Raw genomic sequence first — 23,488 nt, forward strand, 5'->3', positions numbered from 1 at the left:
CAGTTGCTCAAACATTCCATTCTCTTTCACATTTTCAAGGTTTTGTCCATGATTTCCCTCTGCCTGGAACACTGTCTCTGTCGACATCTTTGCCTGGCTATTCATCTGGCAAGTCTTGATTTCTTTGTCACTTTCTCCTGGAAGCCTGCCCTGAGTACCCTTCCCCTCCCTGTAACCTTGCAAAGCTGGGCTATACACCTATATGACTTTGCTCATGTTATTCTTGCAGCCCAAGATGCTCTTCCACACTTCCCCCACCCACCCAAACCCTATTTTTAACAGCCTTTTGACCTTGCAGAGGCTTTTTTTTTTAACTCTAAGAAATGCATACAATGACTCCTCCCATTTTATTTATTTATTTATTTATTTATTTATGGCTGTGTTGGGTCTTCGTTTCTGTGCGAGGGCTTTCTCTAGCTGCGGCGAGCGGAGGCCACTCTTCATCACGGTGCGCGGGCCTCTCACTATCGCGGACTCTCTTGTTGCGGAGCACAGGCTCCAGACGCGCAGGCTCAGTAATTGTGGCTCATGGGCCCAGTTGCTCCGTGGCATGTGGAATCTTCCCAGACCAGGGCTCGAACCCGTGTCCCCTGCACTGGCAGGCAGATTCTCAACCACTGCGCCACCAGGGAAGCCCTGCAGAGGCTTTTGACAGAGTTCACCACTGCCATCTTTGTTAAACCTACAGTTCTCTTGGCTTTTCTGATACTTCAGTGTCCTCCTCCATCATTTAACTTCTAATACTGGAATTTCTACAATGAAATCCATCCAGATAAAGGATGAATGGAAGAGACCATGGTGAAAAGACCAGTGTAACCCACAATGCCATAGACAATGGAGCAATATCGACAGACTCCTGAGGGAACAAAAGTGTGCAAGAATTTTCTATCCTACCTGTTTGCCCTTCAACAGACAGATATTCTCAAACATGCCAAAATTCAAGAAATGCAACACTCATGAGGGCTGCTTTAAAAAAAAAGAACCAGTAGCTGATAAAATCTAGACAACCAAGAGATATATCAAAACAAAGAACTCAGGAATAAAGTAGTTGTGATAAAAGGAGTAGTGGTAAGCACTGAATTCATTTAAACACAGAAGCAAGACCAAACAACTTAGAGAATTCTAGGTGGAGAACAGAATGTAAATGTTATAAACTATGAGAAGGTAAAAATAATAATATAGCTAACAAAAATCATGAGTTGGGAGGGGAAGTGCATTTCATCATATTTCATAATGATAACTCATTTCCTCATATTTATAATAATAGTTTATTATGTACCAGGCACTGTGCCAAGTATTTTATATGTATTAACTCTTTTATTCCTCACAACCCAATGAAGTAGGCACTTTTTAATCCCCATTCTAAAAATGAGAAAAATGAGGCACATAGAGATTAAATAATGTGCCCACCATATTATAGCTAGTAAGTGATAGAACTGATCTTAATCCAAGCAGGCTGTCTTCAGAGCCCATGTTCTTAACCAACTACCCACGGAATCAGTCTAACACTATCAAAAACTGAAACATGGAGATAAAAATATAATAACTATAACCTCTTTATATTTTCCAAATCTTTGATTTTAACTTTAAAATAGCCTTTCAGAGACTACTATTTCTTGAGGGGGGGAGAAGCATTTATCTGAAGTTTATCAATTTCTTTACTTTCACTTTGATTTATTTTTCTTTTCTTCAATTTCATACTTTTTAAAAGAGCATGTTTATTATTTCTATTAAAATTTTATATCTATCCATTTCTTAATCCTTTATAATAAAAGTGATGTCCAGAATAATGTTCATTAATCTTAGTAATTAATGTTTATGAACTGTTAATATCTGCAAGATTGCAAAGTAAGTGCTTTAAATGGATTACCTCAGTAAGTTATCACAGCAATCTTATAGCTACTATTTTTACCCTCCTTTATTCAGATAAGGAAATTAAGGCACAATAATGGTTATTTCTGGTTAGTGCAGGTTTGGAGGTATTTTCTCCCTCTTTTTTGCACTTCTCTATATTGCTGGCTTATTTTATAATGAGTATGTATTTTTTAATAAAAATGTGAAAACCATTCTAAAAGTATATTTTTAAATAAATAACTCTTGAAGATTCCCCAGTGGTCAGTCTTGAGCTTTTTTCTCCTTCTATTCTGCACTCATTCTCTAGACCATGTCATCAACTCCCATAGCTTTGAATACCATCCACAGGCAAATGGCTCCCAAATCTCTATATCCACTCCAGGGCCTGTCTTCTGAGTTCCAGACACATATGTTCAACTGCCAACAAGACATCTCCTCTTGCATGCTTCATAAACAGCTCAAATTCAACATGTCCATACTCATCACCCCAAACTGGTCTTCCATGTTTCCTAATCCCAGTGAACAGCACCACTCTCCACACAAATGCACAAACCAGAAATACATGAATCATTTTTTTATTCCTCCCTTTCTCTCACCCTGTGTATCCAATTTATCACCAAGTACATGCTACCTCTAAAGTATACCTCCCAAATCTGTCTACTTCTCTCCATCTCCACTACCACTTCCTTAATCCAAGCCACCATAATCTCTTGCAGTTACTTTCTAACTGGTCAACCTTTAAAAATTCTTGCTCCCTTACAATTCACCCTTCTCACAACAGCCGGAGAGATGCTAATAAACATAAAAGGAACTGTGTATCTCCCCTGCTTAAAACCCTTCAATGAATTCCCTCTGTTCTTAGAATAAACTAAGAAACCCCTCACCCTTTGTGGCAGAAACTGCAAACTGCCTACCCAATATGTTTCCCCTTCTATAATAAAACCAGGATTCTTTTAGGAGTAGTAATAGGCTGAGTTGAAAATAAAACCTCCTCATACTACATTATAGTTAGGGGCGGCCATCCAACCCAGTTCTAACTAATAGATAAGCGGAAATCAGCAGGATAGGGCTTCCAGGAAAACTGTTACTTTCCTGATGGAAAGAGACAGACTTAGCTGTCACATGTCTTTTGCCCTTTTCATTCTCTCCTTTTGCTGCCTGGAGGTAAAACAGCCACCTTGGAAGCATGAAGATGGAAGCCATGCTCAAAGGATCATAGAACAAAAAGATGGATGCTTGGGTCCTGAAAGTTGTATGAGTCCTGAACTGCTGACACTGAGGCTCCTTTATGTCAGAAAAATAAACCTCTTACTTTGTTAAACCACCATAACTTGGTTTCTGTTACATGCAGCCCAAAACAGTCCTAATAGATACAATCTTGTATGATATGGTCCCTGCCTACCTCTTCAGCCTTATCTCAAGCAACTCTCCTCCTCATTCACTATATTATCACCACACTGACTTTCCTTTTACTCTCCAAACACAACCTCTTTTCTGCTTCAGGGTATTTGCACGTGCTGCTCCCTCTGCCTGGAATAATCTTTTCCCACTCTACACTGGCTAACTTCTACTCATTATTTAGGTCTGAGCTTAAGGGACATCTCCTTAGCATGGACTGCCCTGACCACTCCCTCCCCCAATCCAATTTAGGTGCTTTCATAACACCTTAAACATTTCCTTCTTACCATGTTTCATAATTTATATATTTTTATTTATTACAGGATTTTTTCCTTTTAGTTTAACTTATGTCTCCCCAACTAGCCTCTGAGCTCTATAATATCAGGGACTGTGTTGGTCTTGTCCACTATTAATATATATCTAGCCCCTATAAAAGTGCTTGCCACATAGATTGCTAATAAACGAACAATCTACTGAAATTTTGAGTGCTTTCTGCCATTTTCCTTGCTCTCCTGAAACAGATTTCATCACTCCTCCTTCTATGCTTCCATGGCATATTGATTTGACCTCTATTTTAACTCAATCTTTTTAACAAATGAGGCATGTTTTAAAGGATTTCAAAGTCTTCTCAGAAGAAAAACACGGCAGAGATGAGATCAGGGAAGTCTTTCAGGAGCTGGTAACATCTAGGCAGTATTTTGAAGGCTAAATGAGAATTTTCAGTTAGACAAGGGGAGGAAGGGAAACCCAAGCAAAGAATATAGCATGTGAAAATGCCCTGTAGAGTAAAATAGCAGAGGGTGCTCAGAATCACTAAAGCATAAGGTGTAAGGAAGGCATTGGAAGCATAGTGTGAGTAACATTGTTGAGGAGGTACCATCTAACACAATAAACATGGGTTTCTTCATACGACTGCTCTCATAGCTTTCTTTTTCTTTTTTTAAAGTTGGCCAAAGAATTGTAGAATAAATAGAACCATGATTTATATTTCATAACTTCCATAATCAATTTCATGCATGATCATGTCAGCAACAGTTAGAAAATTATTTTTCTTCAAGATATTAGGATGTGGATGAAGTCCCACATACATGCTCCATGACTCTGCCCAGCTAAGGCACCCAGTTGGCTCCATCTCTATGGAGGAAATTGTCCAAAATCAAGGCTTGGAGGGATTAGGCAGAGTCAAGACCATGAAGTGCCTATGAGGTCACCACAAGTAGCTTTGATTTAATAGACAATGAATAGACACAGAAGGATTTTAATCAGGGGAGAGATTATCCCCAGATTTGAGTCCTAGAAAAGATCATCTTGAAGGAAGTGGATTGGAGTCAAGAAAACCTGTTAGGACTCTATTGCAACACTAAAAGTAACTATGAGAACCTCAACTAAGACAGTGGAACTTGAGGATAGAGAGAATAAGATTGGGAAGATAATTCAGAGGCAAAATTGACTGGATTTAATAATTGATTAGGCATGGAGGCCTAAATAGGCAAGAGAGGAAGAAATCAAGGATCATTTGGAGGTTTCTATTCAAGAAACTGATCATCATGCCATTTAGTGAGAGAGATAATGTAGAAAGAAGAGTATATTTGGAAGGAGAGATAATTAATTCCATTTGGAACATGTGGTATTTGAGGTACCTCTAGGATATCCAAATGGGGATGTCTAGCAGGTTAGATAGACCCATGGATCTGGAGCCCTAAGAGCAGCCTGGGTTAGAGATATGGACTTGAGACTCATCAGAGAAGATGACAACCTAAACTAAGGCTTTAAAAGTCAATATAAGGAGAAAAGAATGGCTTTGACAGATGTAAGAATTTAGAATCAAAAATACCTGGTCACTGATTGGATAAGGGAATGTGACAAAGAGAGGAGAGTCTAGGACAAACCACAGGTTTCTGGTTTTGAAGGCTGGGTGAATAATGGTTCCACTGTTACGGACTGAAGTGTGCCCCACCCATCCACCCAAATTCATATGTTGAAGTCCTCATGCCCATTATTTTTTAATGTGACTGTATTTGGAGATAGGGCCATTAGAGGGGTAATTAAGGAAAAATAAAGTTGTACAGATAGGTCCTAATCCAATATGACTGGTGCCCTTATAAGAAGAGTAGATTAGGGCATATACATGCATAGAAGGGGAATACCATGTGAACATGAGGAAAGCCATCTACAAGGCAAGGAGAGAGGCCTCAGAAGAAACCATCCCTGATCTTGGACTTCTAGCCTCCAGAGCTGTGAGAATATAAATTTCTGTTGTGTTATGGCAGCCCTAGCAAACTAATTCAGCCACCAAGCAAGATTAAGAATATGGGAAAGAAAGTAGATTGGGGGAAGGGGTTGTGAAAAGAAGAAGAGTTTGATGTGGGACATGTTGAGTTTTGAGATTCCTGAGGTCCATCGAGGTAGAGATATTCAAATGGCTTTGAAATTCAAAAGACAGTGGAGTTATAGATAAAGATTTGGAAATCATTGATATATGGGTGATATTTTAAACTGTGGGAGTGGATGAGATCATCCAAGAAGTGTATATATAGAATGAGAAGATCATCAAAGATAGAACCATAAGGAATATCAACATTAAGGAACAGATCGAGGAAGAGAGCCTAGGAAAGGAAAATAATCAGAGAGAGAGAATGAAGAGAGAAAGAAAACGTATAATTAACCTTTTAAATCTTGTTTCTGATTATAATTAGTTGACTACCTATTGATCTCAGTCCTCAAAGAGCTTTAACATAGTGAAGAAGGCACTACCTTATTCATTCCTGAATCTCCTACACCAAGCACAGTGCCTGCAATAAATATTTGTTAGAGCAGATGGAATTGAAATTAGAACTTCATTCCTTTTGTTTTGTTTGCTTATTTCTGGAGTGTGCAGTGTGTGTTGCCACTGATATTTTAAGTTCATAGTGAAAAATCATTTCAATGTGTCCTAGGCTTGATCCCCTTCCAAACCAACCCCCAGGACAATAGTTTTCATTATAACCTTCTGTCTTTGCCATTCTGGATGGAATTCTGTGCACAGAAGTTATACACATATATGGGTATATCTATGTAACAAATTGCAGCACAGGAGCCCCCTGGGCTCCCTCAGGCTCTGGTATGACATATTTGAGCCATATAAATTCAGCTTCTCCTCTGGCATCTGTTAGCCGACTCACTTGCAACTCCACCTCAGCAGTGGTCTCTTAGTCCTCTCAAAGCAGGGAAAGAGTGCTGTGTGCTGAGAGACCATGGCAAAGAATCCTCCAGAGAACTGTGAGGACTGTCACATTCTAAATGTAAGTTGATTCACATTTTTTATTCCCTTTTGAGCAGAAGCATGGTTTCACAGATTTATCATATTACAATATGAACATTAAAAAGTGAAATCAAGTGACTTTGAACTATGGCTTGCAATTTTAAGGGCTATTGTGTATTGTTTTATTCTCTCTGTTCTTTGCTTAGGCAGAAGCTTCTAAATCCAAGAAGATATGTAAATCACTTAAGATTTGTGGACTGGTGTTCGGTATCCTCGCCCTAACTCTAATTGTCCTGTTTTGGGGGGGCAAGCACTTCTGGCCTGAGACACCCAAAAAAGTGAGTAAATGCACTTTATTATCCAGTGTTTCTGTTTTGAGTTTGATTGAATTTAATTAGTGCTTGACATGTATATTACTCTGAAAATGAAAGTCATTAAGTTCTTTTTGTGTATATTTTTTGGTGGTATGAAAAACTCAGTCAAGGTTTGCTCTCTTTTTTGCCTAATTATTTTGGTAAAGGAAAAATATGTTTTCTGCATTTTGGTTAGTAATGATAAGATGTAGAATTACCCATTCTTTTATAATGCTTTTATAAGGAGTTAAGATTCCTCGCAGAAGCAAACTTTTTACTGTAAGAAAAAATACTTTCCATCTTTCTTTCAATTATCTGGGCAGAAACTGATGGAAAAGTAATTATACTACCACATGAGAAGAAACCACGAGAAATGGCAGCAAAGGATTTTCAGGGATTATGTTTCTGACTTAATGCATCTGCTGTGAGGACAGGCAGCAAACTCCTTTTCAGAAGGAGCAATTCTCATACCTGAATTCATGTTTATTTGTGACTCGAAAAAGAAAACCGAGAAACCTAGAGCTTTTCAGCTTCTCACGAGCCACAGTCGTTGGTGTCCCACTGAAATAGTAATGCTACAAGGTAGAAAAGTGACACCAAGTCATTAATCACAGATATCTCATAATGCTTCTGATACTATGGTTATTTGGTGAAGCTTGGCTGGCCATTGTAGTTGATATTAGTGTACCTTAGTGTTATTGTTACTCCCAGGCTCACACACAGTGGCTAAGTTTAGATGTGACCCAAAGAAAATCATAGTCCCTTCATGCCAACAATTTCCATTTGAAAGAGAATTAATAAATGTACAAGCTATAAACTGTGAAGATGGTTTTCTGGCTTTGCCACATTTTTCTCTCTGCATGTGGGATGTTGTTGTTGCTACCATTGTTATTAATTTGTTGTCATGGGATGCTCATTTCTATTTGATAACAGACGTAGGAAGGGAAAGGCAAAAATCCAGGAGGGAGGATAAAATACAAGAAGATAATGGATTGGGATGAACCATTAGGGGCCAAAGGAGTGATAGGAGCAGAGAGGAAAGAATATGCATAAATGAGGAAGGAGAGGCAGGGGGTGAGGAAGTGTAGAAAATAGAAAATCAAGTGGACAAGTGTCCAAAAGAAAACAGAGAAGTAAGGCATAGCCACCTTTGGATTCTTCATCTCTGCTGCCATACCCACTTTCATTTAGTACTAGAGGCTACCTTATCAAGTTTAAGTCAGAGGGAGAATGAATAGCAAACTTTGTTTACTTGCTTTCTTATTTATACCTTGTTCCAGAAAGGATTTCACGTGTCATCCATTGACTATAGTTAGCCCTTTCTCTTATCTCTCTCACTGCTCTCTGCTTCTGAACTGCTTACTGTTCACCTGTCTTTCTAGAGAAGCCACCTATATTCAGACTAGCAAGGTGGGCAAAGCAATTGAGATCAGGAAAGAAACAACAAATGAATAAGAGTGCCAAGATGCATACCAATCCAATTCTGCTATTACTTAGCTAATTCCCAAGGTAACATGCTGTCCCACAAATTGAATCTTGGATCCTCTTGACAATTACAGATGGGTTAGAGGAGAATAAACCCTTTCATCCTCCATGGCCATAATGTTCTTAGCTGGGTGTAGTAGGTAGCTAGCCCTTCTGAGCACCCATACATGTCTGCCTAAACATGGGGCCAGATGGTTTTTCTAGTTTTATTTTAGCCATTGGAATTGCAAATTCTATTTTGAAAAAGTTTATGTGTTTTTCTAAACTTACAATGCTATTTGTCTCGGTGCAACTATAAATGACTAGGTGGGGACCTTGCTTTTATCTAGCAAGGTGCCAAGCTCACTAACAGAGCCCATGGTCGCCTCTGCTTCTGTATTATATCGTCTTTGCTTCTCACTCCAGTTCATTTTTTAATGCATTATAAGGAGCAATCCTGTGATTCCTCAAACCAAATGTAAAACCTAGTCACTGCATGCACAGAAGAGGTGAGGTATGCTACCAAATAAAGTTTATCAAGAACCAAATCTCTCAAGAAGTAATCCGTCTTAGGATGTGATTTTTAGCAAAGGGATTCTCAGAAATGAACAAAATCATTACAAAGTAATCTGGTAAAAGATGATAAATAGGTGTCTCCTGGGGCAAGTTTTTCCACCATGAACAAAGGTTGTTTGTTCTCTGTTCCAATGGGGAGTTACAATTTATTGCCTTTGATATTTAAGTCCCGGCCTTCCCCACAACCCAGGCTGGGTCCATTGCAAACTGAGGAACCAGCTGGACATGTGGATGCTCCACTAAGCCCACTGCCTTTAGTTCCCAGACAAAAAGCCCCAGGGAACATCTGTTGTTTCCAATGGCTAAGGCTGCCAATAAGCCTGCCTCGGAGCTGACTTATGATTGCTGGGAAGTGAAGAGTAGTCAGATTGGTCTTGGAAGAAGATTTGCAGAGGAAAAGGATCCAGGCATCTTGCACAAATTAAAGAGGCTCCCCTAAAGAGTATGGCCTGGCAAGAAACAGCAGTTAGCAGATTAAAACCCAGGCTCTTCTGGACTTTCCTTTACAAGCCTGTGGGACCTGTGGGGACTCTTGGGGCCCTTGGTGGAGAGAACCGGTGATACTGCTGAGCTTATGGATGACAGTGACGTGTTTGGCATCCCGGGACTTTCTCCAAGTTCTTAGCATTTGCTCCTCTAGCCTCCGCCACACATCCTTTTTATTTTGCTTTTTGACATCTGTTTATAATTAAGTGTTTATTTAACATTCCACATCTGGTGTTGACATTTCCATGCCAGTAATTTCCCCCCTCCTCCTTCTATTACCGCCCACCTTGGTGTGGACAAAATATCCAGATTCTTGATCTAAAACAGGGAGTAAGCCGTGATGGACTCCCTCTCCTCACACATCTCAGGCATGAGCACACACACACACGAGAGAGAGAGAGAGAGAGAGAGAGAAAGGGAGAGAGAGAGAGGGAGAGAGGGAGATAGGGAGAGAGAAAGGGATGAAAATAAAATGAAGCAAGGAAGACTAACTTTGGGAGAGCTGTTGCACTCCCTTACAGGCTACAGATCCCCAACCCACAGCCACATATAGAAGCCACTTGAGCTGAATGAAAGCCAGTCCCTCGAGTTCTGTATTCAGCTTTCTCAACCAAGCAGAGGACCGATTCAGTCCCAGAGATTTTGAGAGAGCATGACAAGGCTCCACTTCCAGGCAGTGACTGCCCAGACGTCTTTGAAGCAGATTCCCAAGAGAAACATTCTTGCTTAAAGCTCCCTGTATTACACATTGAACCTGAAACAATCAGAAATCAACTCCCCAGCTAATTCATCCAACATAGAGAAAACAAGACAGAAAAATTCTAGCCTTTAAACCAACAGTTGATAGATGTAACACAGACCTTGTAGCCTATCCCTTCCAATCCTTTGTAGAATGAGGCAGAAGAATAATAAATTAAATTAATGAAATGCTGCCCTTCCTGCCATATATAGGAACCTCCTGCTGACTTTAGGGCTATTTGGTAAGGCTAAGTCCTAAAGCCCACACAGCAATCCACAGATTCCTGGGGATGTCTCCTCAACTTCATACTACCAGGATGAGATGAGAAGGGGTAGGATAGGTGGGCATCCATCTGGCCTCCCCCTCACCTCAACTGCAGATGACCATTAAAAGAGTTTTACTCAAGACTGCAAGCCCAACAGCACTCTAGGCTGAAAATCTTTTGCTCAGAAAAAACACTTTCCTGCTAAGTCTGGATCGGGCTTTCCTGTGCCTATTTCTTTAAGTTGGCCAGAGACCAACTTTCTTCACTCCCCCTCTAGGCACACGGGGGATACAACTTTCTTCCCCGAGTTCCCTGGGCTTTCCTACACAGCAGTTTGATGGGTAAAATGTGGGTCTGGAGAAGCATTTCATCCCCTCAAGGGAAGAGATGGAGATGGAGCTGAAATCTCTTTAGCAGGGGGACTGAGCTTCACCAGATGGTGCCACGTCAGCGTTTTTAAAAAGACTTCATTTTATTTTCCTCTCAAACCATTTCAAGAGCAAAGTCCACCCTTGTCCAGCCACTGTCACGGGCTAGCTCTTGGTCCCGGCTGCCAAGGGGCAGCATGGATTATGCAGAGTAGGACTCCGGCTACTAGGGGCACATTCGTATTCAGTCTCTTCATTCTCCTAAGGCATTTGCTGGGCGACTTACTTGGTACCAGCCAGAAAAAACCTAGGTCTTCAAAGGGAGCTGTCCTTCAGTGGCTGAGCGAGGGATTGGGGCTACTGTGGGGAAAGCGGCCCAGGAAATCAACAGGTAGTAGCAGTCCAACGGTTCAACCTGACAGGTGTTAGCCAAACCTGAACAGAATTGATTCTGTCGAACCACTATATATAAAATAGATAAACAACAAGGACCTACTGTATAGCACAGGGAACCATATTCAATATCTTATAATAACCTATAAGGGAAAAGAATCTGAAAAAGAATATATATATTATTATATATTTTATATATATGGATAACCGAATCACTTTGCTGTACACCAGAAACTAACACAACATTGTAAATCAACTACATTTCAATTTTTTAAAAAATTGATTTTGTCAACTCTTCAACATTGCATTGGGCAATGGGTGAGAGATAAAGATGGGAACTGAGCCTCCAGAGACACTTGGTGACTTGTCCAAAGTCACACAGCTTGGAAGTGGCAGAGTTGAGGCTAAGGCTAGAACCTGGTCTAGAGAGTCTTTTCACTATTCTTCAGCTGCATTTAAGAACAAGGAGTGGTGAGGGTCGTGGGTAGGAAGAAACTTCCAAGCCAGCTTGAGGATCTAGATCAGGGCTCCCCAACCTCCAGCAGGTACTGGTCCGCATCCTGTTAGGAACCGGGCGGCACAGCAGGAGTTGAGCAGCAGGGCGCCAGCGAAGCTTCCTCTGCTTCTCCCCATCGCCCGAATTACCGCCTGGACCATCCTCCCCCCACCCCCGGTCCGTGGAAAAATTGTCTTCCACGAAACCGGTCCCTGGTGCCAAAAAGGTTGGGGACCGCTGTTCGACATGAAAGAAATGGGGTTTTTTTCTTTTTGAAAAAGAGGAATGTCTGTGCTGCCTATGCCAGTTTTTTTCAGGACTGAGAACTGGTGATTGAAGATGCAGGACTCCAACTTTGCATAAGAAACAATGTGTCTGCTCTGTGTTGGTTAAAGAAATACCCAGAGGCCCTTTAATTCCCACAGGCTAGGTTGGTAATAATATAGTACAATGCATTCCCTTCCTTTCCTTCCAGCCTAACACCTGCTAGCCAGCTATTCTGAGCATGCATTTCACCTTTGGAGAGTGTACCTCATAAACAGACAGTAAGAAATGAAGGTGGAGAGAAGAACAGCTAGATTAATCATAGGCTTCAAAAAACAAAACCTAAGGCAAATGTCCTCAAATCCCTTTCAGGACAAGCTAAAGCTACCTGCCCCGAAACAGAACCATCACTGAGGTCTGAGGCAGCTTTACTTTTTATAAAAAAAGTATAAAAATCTTTCTTTTCTGATCTCAGAGACTGTCACAAATTGAGGCCAGAAAACACAGCAAACTGTGAAAGGAGGATGTTAGGGCTCATTTGCTGCCTGAGTGGAGAATTTAACTGGACTGAGGAAAGAATTCCTGAGCAGGGAAGAGAAGCGAGTTTGTGTTCTCTCCACGTTTTGTCAGTGTGGTCTTCTTACATCCCTCACTCCTTGGGGTTCACCACGTATCTATCTCGTTTCACTTCTGAGTCATATTCCATCCCATTGGTTTCCCTGTCCAACGCCAGTGTTCTGGTCCCTCATAGTTGAGACCAGCCTTATGTGTGGATGGAGTGGGAGCCCATTTGAGTGCTGCTGGAAAGATGCCCTTGCCCTTAATATATCTCTTATTCTTGGTGCCATTGTGCTTAAAAACCACCATTAGTAATTCATTCCTTTGAGTTAAGTATTGCACTCAGTATTTTTTAACAGACAAACACCCATCACTAATACCTTAGTGTGAGATCAGTTGTCAGATTGATTTCTTCTTTGATATAAGGTACCTGAAGCACCATGAGATTCCTAGATGTCTGGACAGGAGACAGAGGAATAGAGGGAGATGGGAAGAGGAGGAAGGGCTAGGAAGGTACAAAGAGGGCAGGATATAAAAAGAACAGAAAAGGGAAGCTAGAAACACCAAAGATTAACTTTCCCTAATGTGCCGGTTTGGTGGAAGTGTACTTCTCACCATACTCTGTCCCTGTTCTGTCCTTCCTGGAATAAAGCTGAGTTGGAGGCAGTCTGAGATGAACTACTGGGAGCCCACTCACACTTCTCTCAGACCGGTCATCCTTCTCTGCTTTAGTTTGCACCTGGAGTGGCCAAAACCATTTATTCCCTCATCTCCAGAAAGACCCTCAGCCCCTGAGCCAGTGAGCTTAGTAGACAGAAAAGTACTTCTGAAGCCAAAGGCATGAGCTCAGTCTTCATATGGGCCAGTGAAGCTTGCATAGCCATTACCCAGGCAATGTGCTCCACAGGGACCCGGACCAGACAGTATGTCTGGATTTGCTCAAACCCATCCCTAAGCAGTCCAAAGTGGGCCACCGGCATCATCTTCCTAGACAAAGGACAGTCTGTTCCAAAAGGGCACCTTTGATAGTGGAATTCCATCTGAGTGAATATATAGCTCCCTACCCCCCACCCAGATTTTACATATAAATGAAGTCATTCTGATCCCACTACCATTACTAACAAAAAGGCAATATGCTAGTGAATAAATACAATCAGAATGGACCCCTCCTCCCCTACCAAAAAAAAAAAAAAAAACCTCTTTGAAAGAATGCTGAAAATAATCAAGATCTGCTGAGCTTGGCAGTTTCCAATAGTTTTCATCTAGCAAGGTGTCCAAGTGAAGTGCATTGCCAACAGTGCAGGAAAACTCATTCCACAGAAGTACACTGAAATCCTAAATGTCACCAGTATGGTTCCATAGTCTTCTACCAATGATTGAAAATACAGCCTGTATTTTCTCTTTTGCCCAGGTAGGCAGTGTTCCAACATCCCCTAGTCTCTAACCTCATTTTTCCGTGCAATAATCCATCAGTTGTGCTACTGATGAAACAAACACCCCACCCCACCCCCAATGACTAGGGCTGTCGACATTTGTCTCAACAATGGATAGTATTTCTAAAGAAATTCCCCCCTTTTGGGAGATCTGACAAGGCTGGATCTGAAGTAGATGCCTCTCTCCTCTACTTAGGTCAGGCCCACTGAGAGCTCAATTTGTTGCCATAGGTAGAAGTTTCTCAAGCTGGCTGCAGAGCTGGAACTGAGGACAAATTTATAACTAGAAGCAAATAACAAGTCTAAAGAAATTTTCTACCTGTCACAAAGCAGGCCAGACTTGCTGTGTTAACTCTGCAGTTGCTGGAAAGTTCTAAATACTGTTTTCCTTCCCCTTTTAAAATATGGTCTCTTAAAAGACCTTGCCAATGCTCAAAATCTCTCTTTAGGAAGATGAGACTTTGCCCTTGGTGGGGAAAAGGTATTCAATATATACTTCAGCTCTGACCATGTCCAAGGCACTGTAGGGCAGCAAAGAAGTAAATGACATTGTCTCTTGTTTTCCTATTCAGCGACTACATCAACTTTTCACACTTGAAGTAATATTGCTTCTACAAACCCTTCCCATTTGTTTTTCTACTTGAGGTGGGGAAAATTTGACCAGGTTATACTAACATTCAGTCACAGATACCGGCAGACATTAAAAAACAACCCAACCCAGCACAAGCAATACAAGACTGCCACTGGAAATAGTATCATTAGAAAGCAACAATGGCTCTGTAGATGACTTGCTTTTTCAGGCTTTTAGTTTACCAAATGTTTTTCATAAGGAAAAATGAGAATGAAGAAACTCGATAGCCAAAGGCCTCCTAACAACAGGGATAAGATAGACTTCCACATGGCACCATCAGGTCTGGCCTGGTTTGTGACAGGTAACAAATTCCTTTAGGTTACTTATTTGCTTCTAGCTATAAACATGTCCTCGGTTATAAGTAATGGGCTTATTAATAGACTGGGATACTCTATGGGACTGGTCCTTTTGGTCCTTAGAAAAATTGTCTCCTTTAGAGGGTAGGAGAGAGTCTGGGGTTTTGTTTCAACTACTCAAGAGCAACCTGATATGCAGCTTTGCCAAGGCGATCTTCTTGAGAGACTCCATATTACATAGTGCATATTACAATTCACAGCTGTTGAATTCTATATGCAGGAGAATCTGGAGAACTTGAAGTCAGCTGAATCGGGTTTGGAAAAGAAAAATCAGGAATCAACTGAATGAATTTGGTTAGCCCATAACAGAAAAGGTTAGGGGAAGGCAGTAAATGTTTCCTGGAGCTTAAAGGACAAAAGGAAGCAATTGAGGTCAGGGTAAGACGATTATCTAATATTCACCAAAGAGAATGGTCTTCAGAGTCTTCAGAGTCTAAAAAGTACAGATCCAAGACTGTTGAGACAATATTAAATCCCTGGATGGATAAGATAAAGAGCAAGGCCTAAACATTCTAAATCTGCTCAAATCTCTTTCTCAGCCCTAGTGAATTTCACAGGGAGTAAGTGGGTGACTACTGAGTACTTAGAAAGGGAAGTGGTAGTTTAAAGAAGCAGTATAGGTTTTTGGTGATTCCTCTGCTTACCACAAGTGGAAAACACCTTACAGGCTGCTTTGCAAAATATCATTTGCTATTTAGTCAAGGCTGCCAAGAAAACTGTTGGAATTCTTAGTAATTAGTTCAGCAACTTGGCTTGAATACAAAATACTGGCTCTGAAGGGATCCCCATATCAGCTCCAGTGCCAAAAAACACCTCACTTTAATCTCGAGTCTCAGAGAATTCCCAACGGCAAGCTGCTGAGATGACACCTCTCTACAAAGGCTCCGGAAAAAGAAGGTGCCCCAGATATTACCCAATTAAAGTGTCTTATGAAGGGACATGCTGAGTATCTTAGAGCTTGTTTTCCTCTGTTCTCCCAGACATATGACATGGAGCACACTTTCTACAGCAACGGAGAGAAGAAGAAGATTTACATGGAAATTGATCCCGTGACCAGAACTGAAATATTCAGAAGTGGAAATGGCACTGATGAAACATTGGAAGTACATGACTTTAAAAATGTAAGTTGGATATTTTCCCCCTAAAGCTTCCCACTTAAAATATTAGAACATTTGAGTCAAGTTAAAAATAGCCTGTAGCCTCCATTTAATTTATAAGACAAAGCTTTCCCTTTGAATTCAAATTTTGCCAGCCTAGGGCCCTGACAAACCATGAAACTCATTAATTGTGGCTATTTCAGGAAGTTTTGTTATTTTTTGTCTGTTTTATAGGGATACACTGGCATTTACTTTGTAGGTCTTCAAAAATGCTTCATCAAAACTCAGATTAAAGTGATTCCTGAATTTTCTGAACCAGAGGAAGAAATAGATGAGGTATGTAAGAAAAATAATAGTAATAGTAAAAGCCATAATTTATTGGGGGCTAACTCTGTGTCAGACATTGTACTAAATGCTTTACCCTCATTTGATTCTCACAACAACCCTATAGATAGGTACTATTATCATCCTCATTTTTAGATGCAGACCAAAAAGTGACTTGTCCAAGGTTACACAGCTAGCGCAGTGCAGATTGGGATCTTGAACTCAGGCCTTTCAACAAACCTAAAGTTCATGCTTTTAAGTCCAACGCTGTACTTTTATACCCGGGTAATCATTATGTACATTTGCTTCCAAACCAAAGATTTCTGGTAAGAGGGGTGAGCCGGAGGAGCAAAACCAATCCTGCCAAAGATAAAGTCCTGAATAAAAGCCCCAAGGCCACCTGGATCCTTGCCACTTTTGTCACACAGTGACATTCACCTATTCTAAAGATTTTAGTTCAACACTACTATATATAAAATAGATGACCAACAAGGACCTACTGTATAGCACAGGGAACTCTACTCAATATCTTGTAATAACCTATAGGGAAAAAGAATCTGAAAAAGAATATATATATACATGTATATATATAAAATATAACTGAATCACTTTGCTGTATACCTGAAACTAACACAACATTGTAAATCAACTATACTTCAATCAAAAATTAAAAATTAAATAAAAGGAGATTTCAGTTCACTCGCCTTACCATTTTATGCTGGGCTGCTAATGGAATAATCCACCTTTAACATATCACTAGGAAAGACAAAAGTAAAGAAGGTGAGAACTACAGTATAATACAAATTCTCTGAAAGCACACTCCCAGGCCATGGTGAGGTAACCTAGGGCAGCGGTCCGCAACATTTTTGGCACCAGGGACCGGTTTCGTGGAAGACAATGTTTTCCATGGCCCGGGGACAGGGGATGGTTCAGGCGGTAATGCGAGCGATGGATGAAGCTTTGCTCTCTCGCCTGCCGCTCACCTCCTCCTGTGCAGCCGGGTTCCTAACAGGCCCGGGGGTTGGGGACCCCTGACCTAGGGCACCAGTGCAATTGCTGAATGGCCGCTATAGGCCTAGTGGGAGATAGAGGATTATTGCCTAAAATACAGCCATTGGTAAGGCCCAGGAGACTTAATTTTTCCCTGATATCCTGACTGTAATTATGGTATGCTGCTATCTATGACAGCATACCTCCACTGTAGTCAGAAGAAACAAATACTGGGTTGGGTTGGTTTGTTTTAGTGTTTAACTGGCAAATCTAAACTGAGATTATGCCAAAGGCACAGTGGCCACTCTACATACTGTAAGTACCTCTTTAATTTTCTTCTGTCTCTCCCAGGTTCTTTTTCACTTTTCTCCTGCCCAACTCTCTCCATGTTAATTCTCATCTACTCATTTATTTTTTTCTTTTACTTTTCTTATTTTGGGGGGTGAGGTGATGTGGGGATCACTTTTTTCTTTCCATTACCCAAGTCTCAGGGTTGTCACTGGCTCCCACAGACATGATATTAGTCTCCTCATGTCCAGAGAAGTTACAGACCCTGGTTCCTAGAATTTCTAAGAAAAAGAAGATTTCCCCCAAAGACGATGCTCTGCTCCCAAGGTCTATGGCAAGTGAAAAGTTTTGGAGATTTTTTTCTTTTAAATAAGCCTAATTTGGATGCATCTGAGGAACAGAACAACTTCCAGGATATTAGGGATTACTACAGGGGGCAAAAGTAAGATGAAAGGAGAATCAAGAAGATAAAAAGCTATTATATCCAATATCATATGCTGCTTTTTACAGAAAATAATGTAAGCATTTGAGTAGGGCCAGCCAGCAATGACTTCCCGAACTGACACAACAAGATTTATTTTTCTGCAAAAGTTAAAGGCTGGGACTTCTGTGGCAGTCCAGTGGTTAAGACTCCGTGCTTCCACTGCAGGAGGGCTAAGATCCCACATGCGGCATGGCAAAAAAAAAAAAAAAAGTTAAAGGCAAAGGCCCATACTGTCTCATTTTGGCCCTAATTTATTCTTCAGTTAATATTGTCAGATTGTCTAAATAACACAAGTATTCATCTCATGATAGTGAAATTGCTTTATCTTCAAGAAAATCCTATTTTTTTTTGTTCAGGCTACAGATTTTTTTATGAGACAAATTTGTGGTCCTGAATGACAAAAACCCTCTTACTCTGCACTTCCCTCACCACTGTATCCATACTTTGTACATGTTAAACATGCAGAGCAGGTATATAAACAGCCCTGATTTTGCTAACAAAGCTAGTCAACGTACCAACCTCATTTTATACAGTCCCTTTCAATGCATCCCAAGTCTTTACAGACTCAAGGGCAAAGGAGCTAAGATGAGTTTTAAGTGACTAGGAGAAAAAATTACAAAGCCATATTTCAAAGAATAAAAACACTGAAATCATAAAGCTAGAAAAAAACAAAGGAGAAAAGGAAAAGCCTTATTAAGAGTAGGGGAAAAAATGTCAAAGCCCAGGAGACAAATGATTAAGAGCTAGGTATACAAGACAACTACTTCCAACACTAGAAACAGAAGAGAAGGGGGCATTCTTGACAATATAAGAGAGGCTACCTAAACAAAAAACATTCTGTGAGACAAATTCTAAGTATCTAGAATGAAAGGAGTAAAATAGTAGCAAGGCCAGTGAAGTCACAAGTTAGACCTGACTTTGAAACAAAGTATCTTTGGTACTACAACTATACCATTAACACACAATCTTGTGAAACCAAAATATTAGGTTCTGTTGCTACTTAAGTGATTTCACCAATTTGGATTACAGGAGTGTTTTTCAGCTTGAGATCAAGTTCGGCTTGCAATCCTAGTCGTAAACCTAAAACAAGGCAGGCACTCACAACATCCATTTAAAAGAAAGAAAACAAATGTAAATCACTCAGGGTTCCAGAAGCCCAAATTAAAACATACATGGCCCAGTGGGAGGCCCAGAAAATGATAGAAAGCCTTCCTGACTTTAAGAGAAATGGTAGCAGAGAAGGCTCCTGTTTCAGTGAGCAGCCCTACTGTTAGGCGGGAGAGGGAGGGACCAGTTGTTAACTCTCCCAAGGGCATCTACTACACTGGGAGTTCTGGGACTGGAATTATTATTCAGACTCGAAATATGGTATTTTCCAGGATCCCATAATGTCTCACTCATCTTATTAATTTCTCTGCCTATCCCCACCCTGAACTACTTTCTTCTCTCAGAATGAAGAAATTACCACAACTTTCTTTGAACAGTCAGTGATTTGGGTCCCAGCAGAAAAGCCTATTGAAAACCGAGACTTTCTTAAAAATTCCAAAATTCTGGAGATTTGTGATAATGTGACCATGTATTGGATCAATCCCACTCTAATAGCAGGTATGGCCTCCTTCTCCTCCTCCTCCTCTGTTTTCCAAAGTCAGTAACAGGTTAATGTTCCCAGCATTCAGAGACTACACTTCTAGGAAAACAAATGATCAGCTTATATCTTCTTACATGAAACTGTATATGCTGACTGCCAGTGAGGAGGGAATTTTTCACAGCCAAGTTATAAATCAGATAAGTTAATGCTGACAGGCTTTTAAATATCCCAGCAAAGGTAACGCCACCCTAATGTGAGTAGTGATGGTGAAAAGCTGATCTGTCTCTCTTTGCACATCTATATTCATTGCAGTCGGGCTACCAGACTATGGCTCAAACCACTGTGTGCCCAACCCAAGAACAGAGGAGAGAAGAGCCAAAACAATGCTCTGTTGTCTCAAGAAGGATTTTCTGTATCAAATGGTGGCATCCTCCTCGGATGATAGGACAGTCACTGCAATACAAATTTCTTTGTGGCTATTTTAGGAATCAGTATAAAAGTAATTGGGTGCTAAAGGTCCAGAGTAAAAGACTCCAGCTCTCAACTTCCAGTCAGCCCATAGAGAGGGCAAAGTCCCTGGACATCTTATTCTGCCCAGCTAGTATAGAATTTGGCCTCCCTCATTCTGGACAGCATAGATTATTACATTTCCCAAGAGAGAATGCTCTAACCAATGCAGGCATCTATTGGTACTCTTTGGCCTTAAAAAAAAGGCAACTAGGGACTTCACTGGTGGTGCAGTGGTTAAGAACCCGCCTGACAATGCAGGGGACACGGGTTCAATCCCTGGTCCGGGAAGATCCCACATGCTGCGGAGCAACTAAGCCTGTGAGCCACAACTACTGAGTCCGAGTGCTGCAACTACTGAAGCCCACGTGCCTAGAGCCCGTGCTCCTCAACAAGAGAAGCCACCACAATGAGAAGCCCCCGCACCGCAATGAAGAATAGCCCCCGCTCCCCACAACTAGAGAAAGCCCACTCGCAGCAACAAAGACCCAACCAGCAAAAAAAAAAGCAACTAAGTGCAATTACTACAACTTCTGCTTCAACATTCTTCTCCTAAAGGACGTTAGTGGAAATCATGATGAAATCTGAATAAAGTCTGTAGTTTAGTTAATTGTATTGTACCAGTGCTAATTTCTTAGTTTTTGATCATTGTACCGTGGTTATGTAAGATGCTAACATTAGGGGAAATTGGGTGAAAGGTATACAGAAACTCTGTACTATCTTTGCAACTCTTCTGTAAATCTAAGATAATTTCTAAATACCAAGTTTAAAATTTCAGAAAAGAGAAGGGATGAGGAAGGAGAACAGAGGGCACTGAATCAAATCAGGCAACCAGGGCTTCCCTGGTGGTGCGGTGGTTGAGGGTCTGCCTGCCGGTGCAGGGGACACGGGTTTGAGCCCTGGTCTGGGAGGGTCCCACATGCCGCGGAGCGACTGGGCCCGTGAGCCACAATTACTGAGCCTGCGCGTCTGGAGCCTGTGCTCCCCAACAAGGGAGGCCGCGACAGTGAGGGGCCTGCGCGCCGCGATGAAGAGTGGTCCCCGCTTGCCGCAGCTGGAGAAAGCCCTCACACAGAAACGAAGACCCAACACAGCCATAAATAAAAAATAAATAAATAAATAAATAATTTAAAAAAAAATCAGGCAACCAAAAAAATATTTACTGAGCACCTGCCGTGAATAAAATCATTGTAGGAGACACCAAAGTCCCCTGCCCTCAGTTTTTAATTTAATAAGCTAATAAGGCAAAGCAGTAAGTGATGCCAAAAGAGCAAAGAAGTCTATGTACATGGGAATGGTCAAATTTCTTTTGGAAGATCTCCGTAAGATATCAGCTGCAGGAGCTTGGAAAAGTGGTTCATTCATGCCTAAATGATGGCAGTGAGAAGACACAATGAAAATCTCTATCCCCAAATGCTAGTTCCCCAAGCAAAGCAGTTGTATCACAACTTTGTGTTTATTACCTTAGTTTCAGAGTTGCAAGACTTTGAGGAGGATGGTGAAGACCTTCACTTTCCTACCAATGAAAAAAAAGGCATTGAACAAAATGAGCAGTGGGTGGTCCCTCAAGTGAAGGTGGAGAAGACCCGTCACGCCAGACAAGCAGCAAGCGAGGAAGAACTCCCAATCAATGACTATGTGAGTTCTGTTCACGTTTTTCTTGTTAGAGGAAAAACAAAGAGCCCTCACAAAACTCACTACCCCTCAGATCAAAGTCACTGAAAGGATAATGGTCATTGTTTTAAGGAAAAAGTATTTAAGAAGCTTGGAATCCCTAGAAGACTCGTTCAAAATTAATCTTGTCAATATCCTGTAATATACAATAATGGAAAGGAATATGAAAAAGAATATATGTATAACTGAATCACTTTGCTGTACAGCAAAAATTAACACAACATTGTAAATCAACTATACCTCAATAAAGTTGTTCTAAAATTTTTTTAATTAAAAAAATAAAATCAGTCTTGATCTAATCCATTGATGTATCTCCAAGATCAGGCTCAGGAACTTAATTGCTCACCAGTCCCCAGCTCCTATAGTCTTATACTCCTCCCCTGCTTGGTAGACCTCTTCCTAGTGAACCTGCCCCCTCCAACACTGGCTTCTTCTTCTTTCAGACTGAAAATGGAATAGAATTCGACCCCATGCTGGATGAGAGAGGTTATTGTTGTATTTACTGCCGTCGAGGCAACCGCTACTGCCGCCGCGTCTGTGAACCTTTACTAGGTTACTACCCGTATCCATACTGCTACCAAGGAGGGCGGGTTATCTGTCGTGTCATCATGCCTTGCAACTGGTGGGTGGCCCGCATGCTGGGGAGGGTTTAGTAGCAAGTCTGAGCTCGAGTGCTTAAACTTCTGGCAGCCAACATATAATAAATGCATGCTATTTGATGAATTCCTGCCTATGAGGCTTTTGGCTCCTGGTAGCCAGTACTCCGGAATTACTTGTAGGTAATTCTTCTCTTCATGTTCTAATAAACTTCTACATCATCATCAATGGCCTGATTGCTGCTGAACACACTGGGTAAGTGTTTGTTAAGAATATTCCCTGCAACTGAAATGGAGCAGATCCGTCTCACGTGGAAGACAACAATGAAAACTTGCATTTCATCAGGTTTAGGGAGTAGGAAAGGGCAAAGCATAAGGATTCTCAAATACTGTATTTTACTAGGCTGTATTGAGAAAGTGGAAATAGGGGCCGATGATAAAATGACCCCATAACTGATGCATAAATAAATGTGTCCTTTTGTGCATACCCCAGTGTTTAATTATCTGAGAGACATATTGTGGACTTGCTTAAGCATCTCTTAAGCCACTGGACAGGCAGTGAGTCACAGCAGGCCAACACTAAAGTATTCTAAGTGCTCAGACTCAGCAAAGGAGAAAGATAACCTAGCAAAAAGGGTCCCAGGCTCTCCTCCTGTGAACAAGAACTCAACTTTGGACAAATTCAATACTTCATAAACTTCAGGTATGACTTCTCTTTTAGATCAGTGTCTGGTTACATAACTTTCCAGGGCAATAACCTGCAAAATGGGGACCCATAAATATCATTCACAGAAACAGGCATTATAGGACATTACTGAAGTGAGGAGTCAAACGGGATTTTGTTTTTCCTCCAAAACCACAAGAAACTAGCAGCATGGCACTTTCTTAAAAGAAGGGTAAGGCCTAGTTATTGATCACCTGATACTTTGCTTGGGAATAGGAAAAGGGGCAAAGCAGAGAGAAGAAGCGGTTAGAGGGTAATGTTAAACTTGGAGTCCCAGCCAGTTGTAGTTTCAAAATTCTTGTTATACCCATCTGTCACCCCTTCTAGTTTCATTGGAAGGT

The 23,488-nt window shown here is 41.1% G+C and overlaps 1 protein-coding gene and 1 long non-coding RNA gene across 2 annotated transcripts in view; both read left to right on the plus strand.

The window, feature by feature from the left end:
• LOC309620843 overlaps positions 1-23,488 on the plus strand; it is a 129,727-nt gene that overhangs the window by 75,469 nt on the left and 30,770 nt on the right. The window lies entirely within an intron of this gene.
• TNMD (tenomodulin) lies at positions 5,312-22,908 on the plus strand. Its single transcript, XM_082377451.1, has 7 exons — positions 5,312-6,533; positions 6,700-6,831; positions 15,856-15,996; positions 16,207-16,308; positions 19,510-19,663; positions 21,622-21,791; positions 22,271-22,908. The coding sequence occupies exons 1-7, from the start codon at positions 6,486-6,488 to the stop codon at positions 22,478-22,480; spliced, it is 957 nt and encodes a 318-aa protein (XP_082233577.1). The 5' UTR covers positions 5,312-6,485; the 3' UTR covers positions 22,481-22,908.

Source organism: Balaenoptera borealis (assembly GCF_965194805.1).
Source record: "Balaenoptera borealis genome assembly, chromosome: X".
NCBI classification, from domain to species: Eukaryota; Metazoa; Chordata; class Mammalia; order Artiodactyla; family Balaenopteridae; genus Balaenoptera; species Balaenoptera borealis.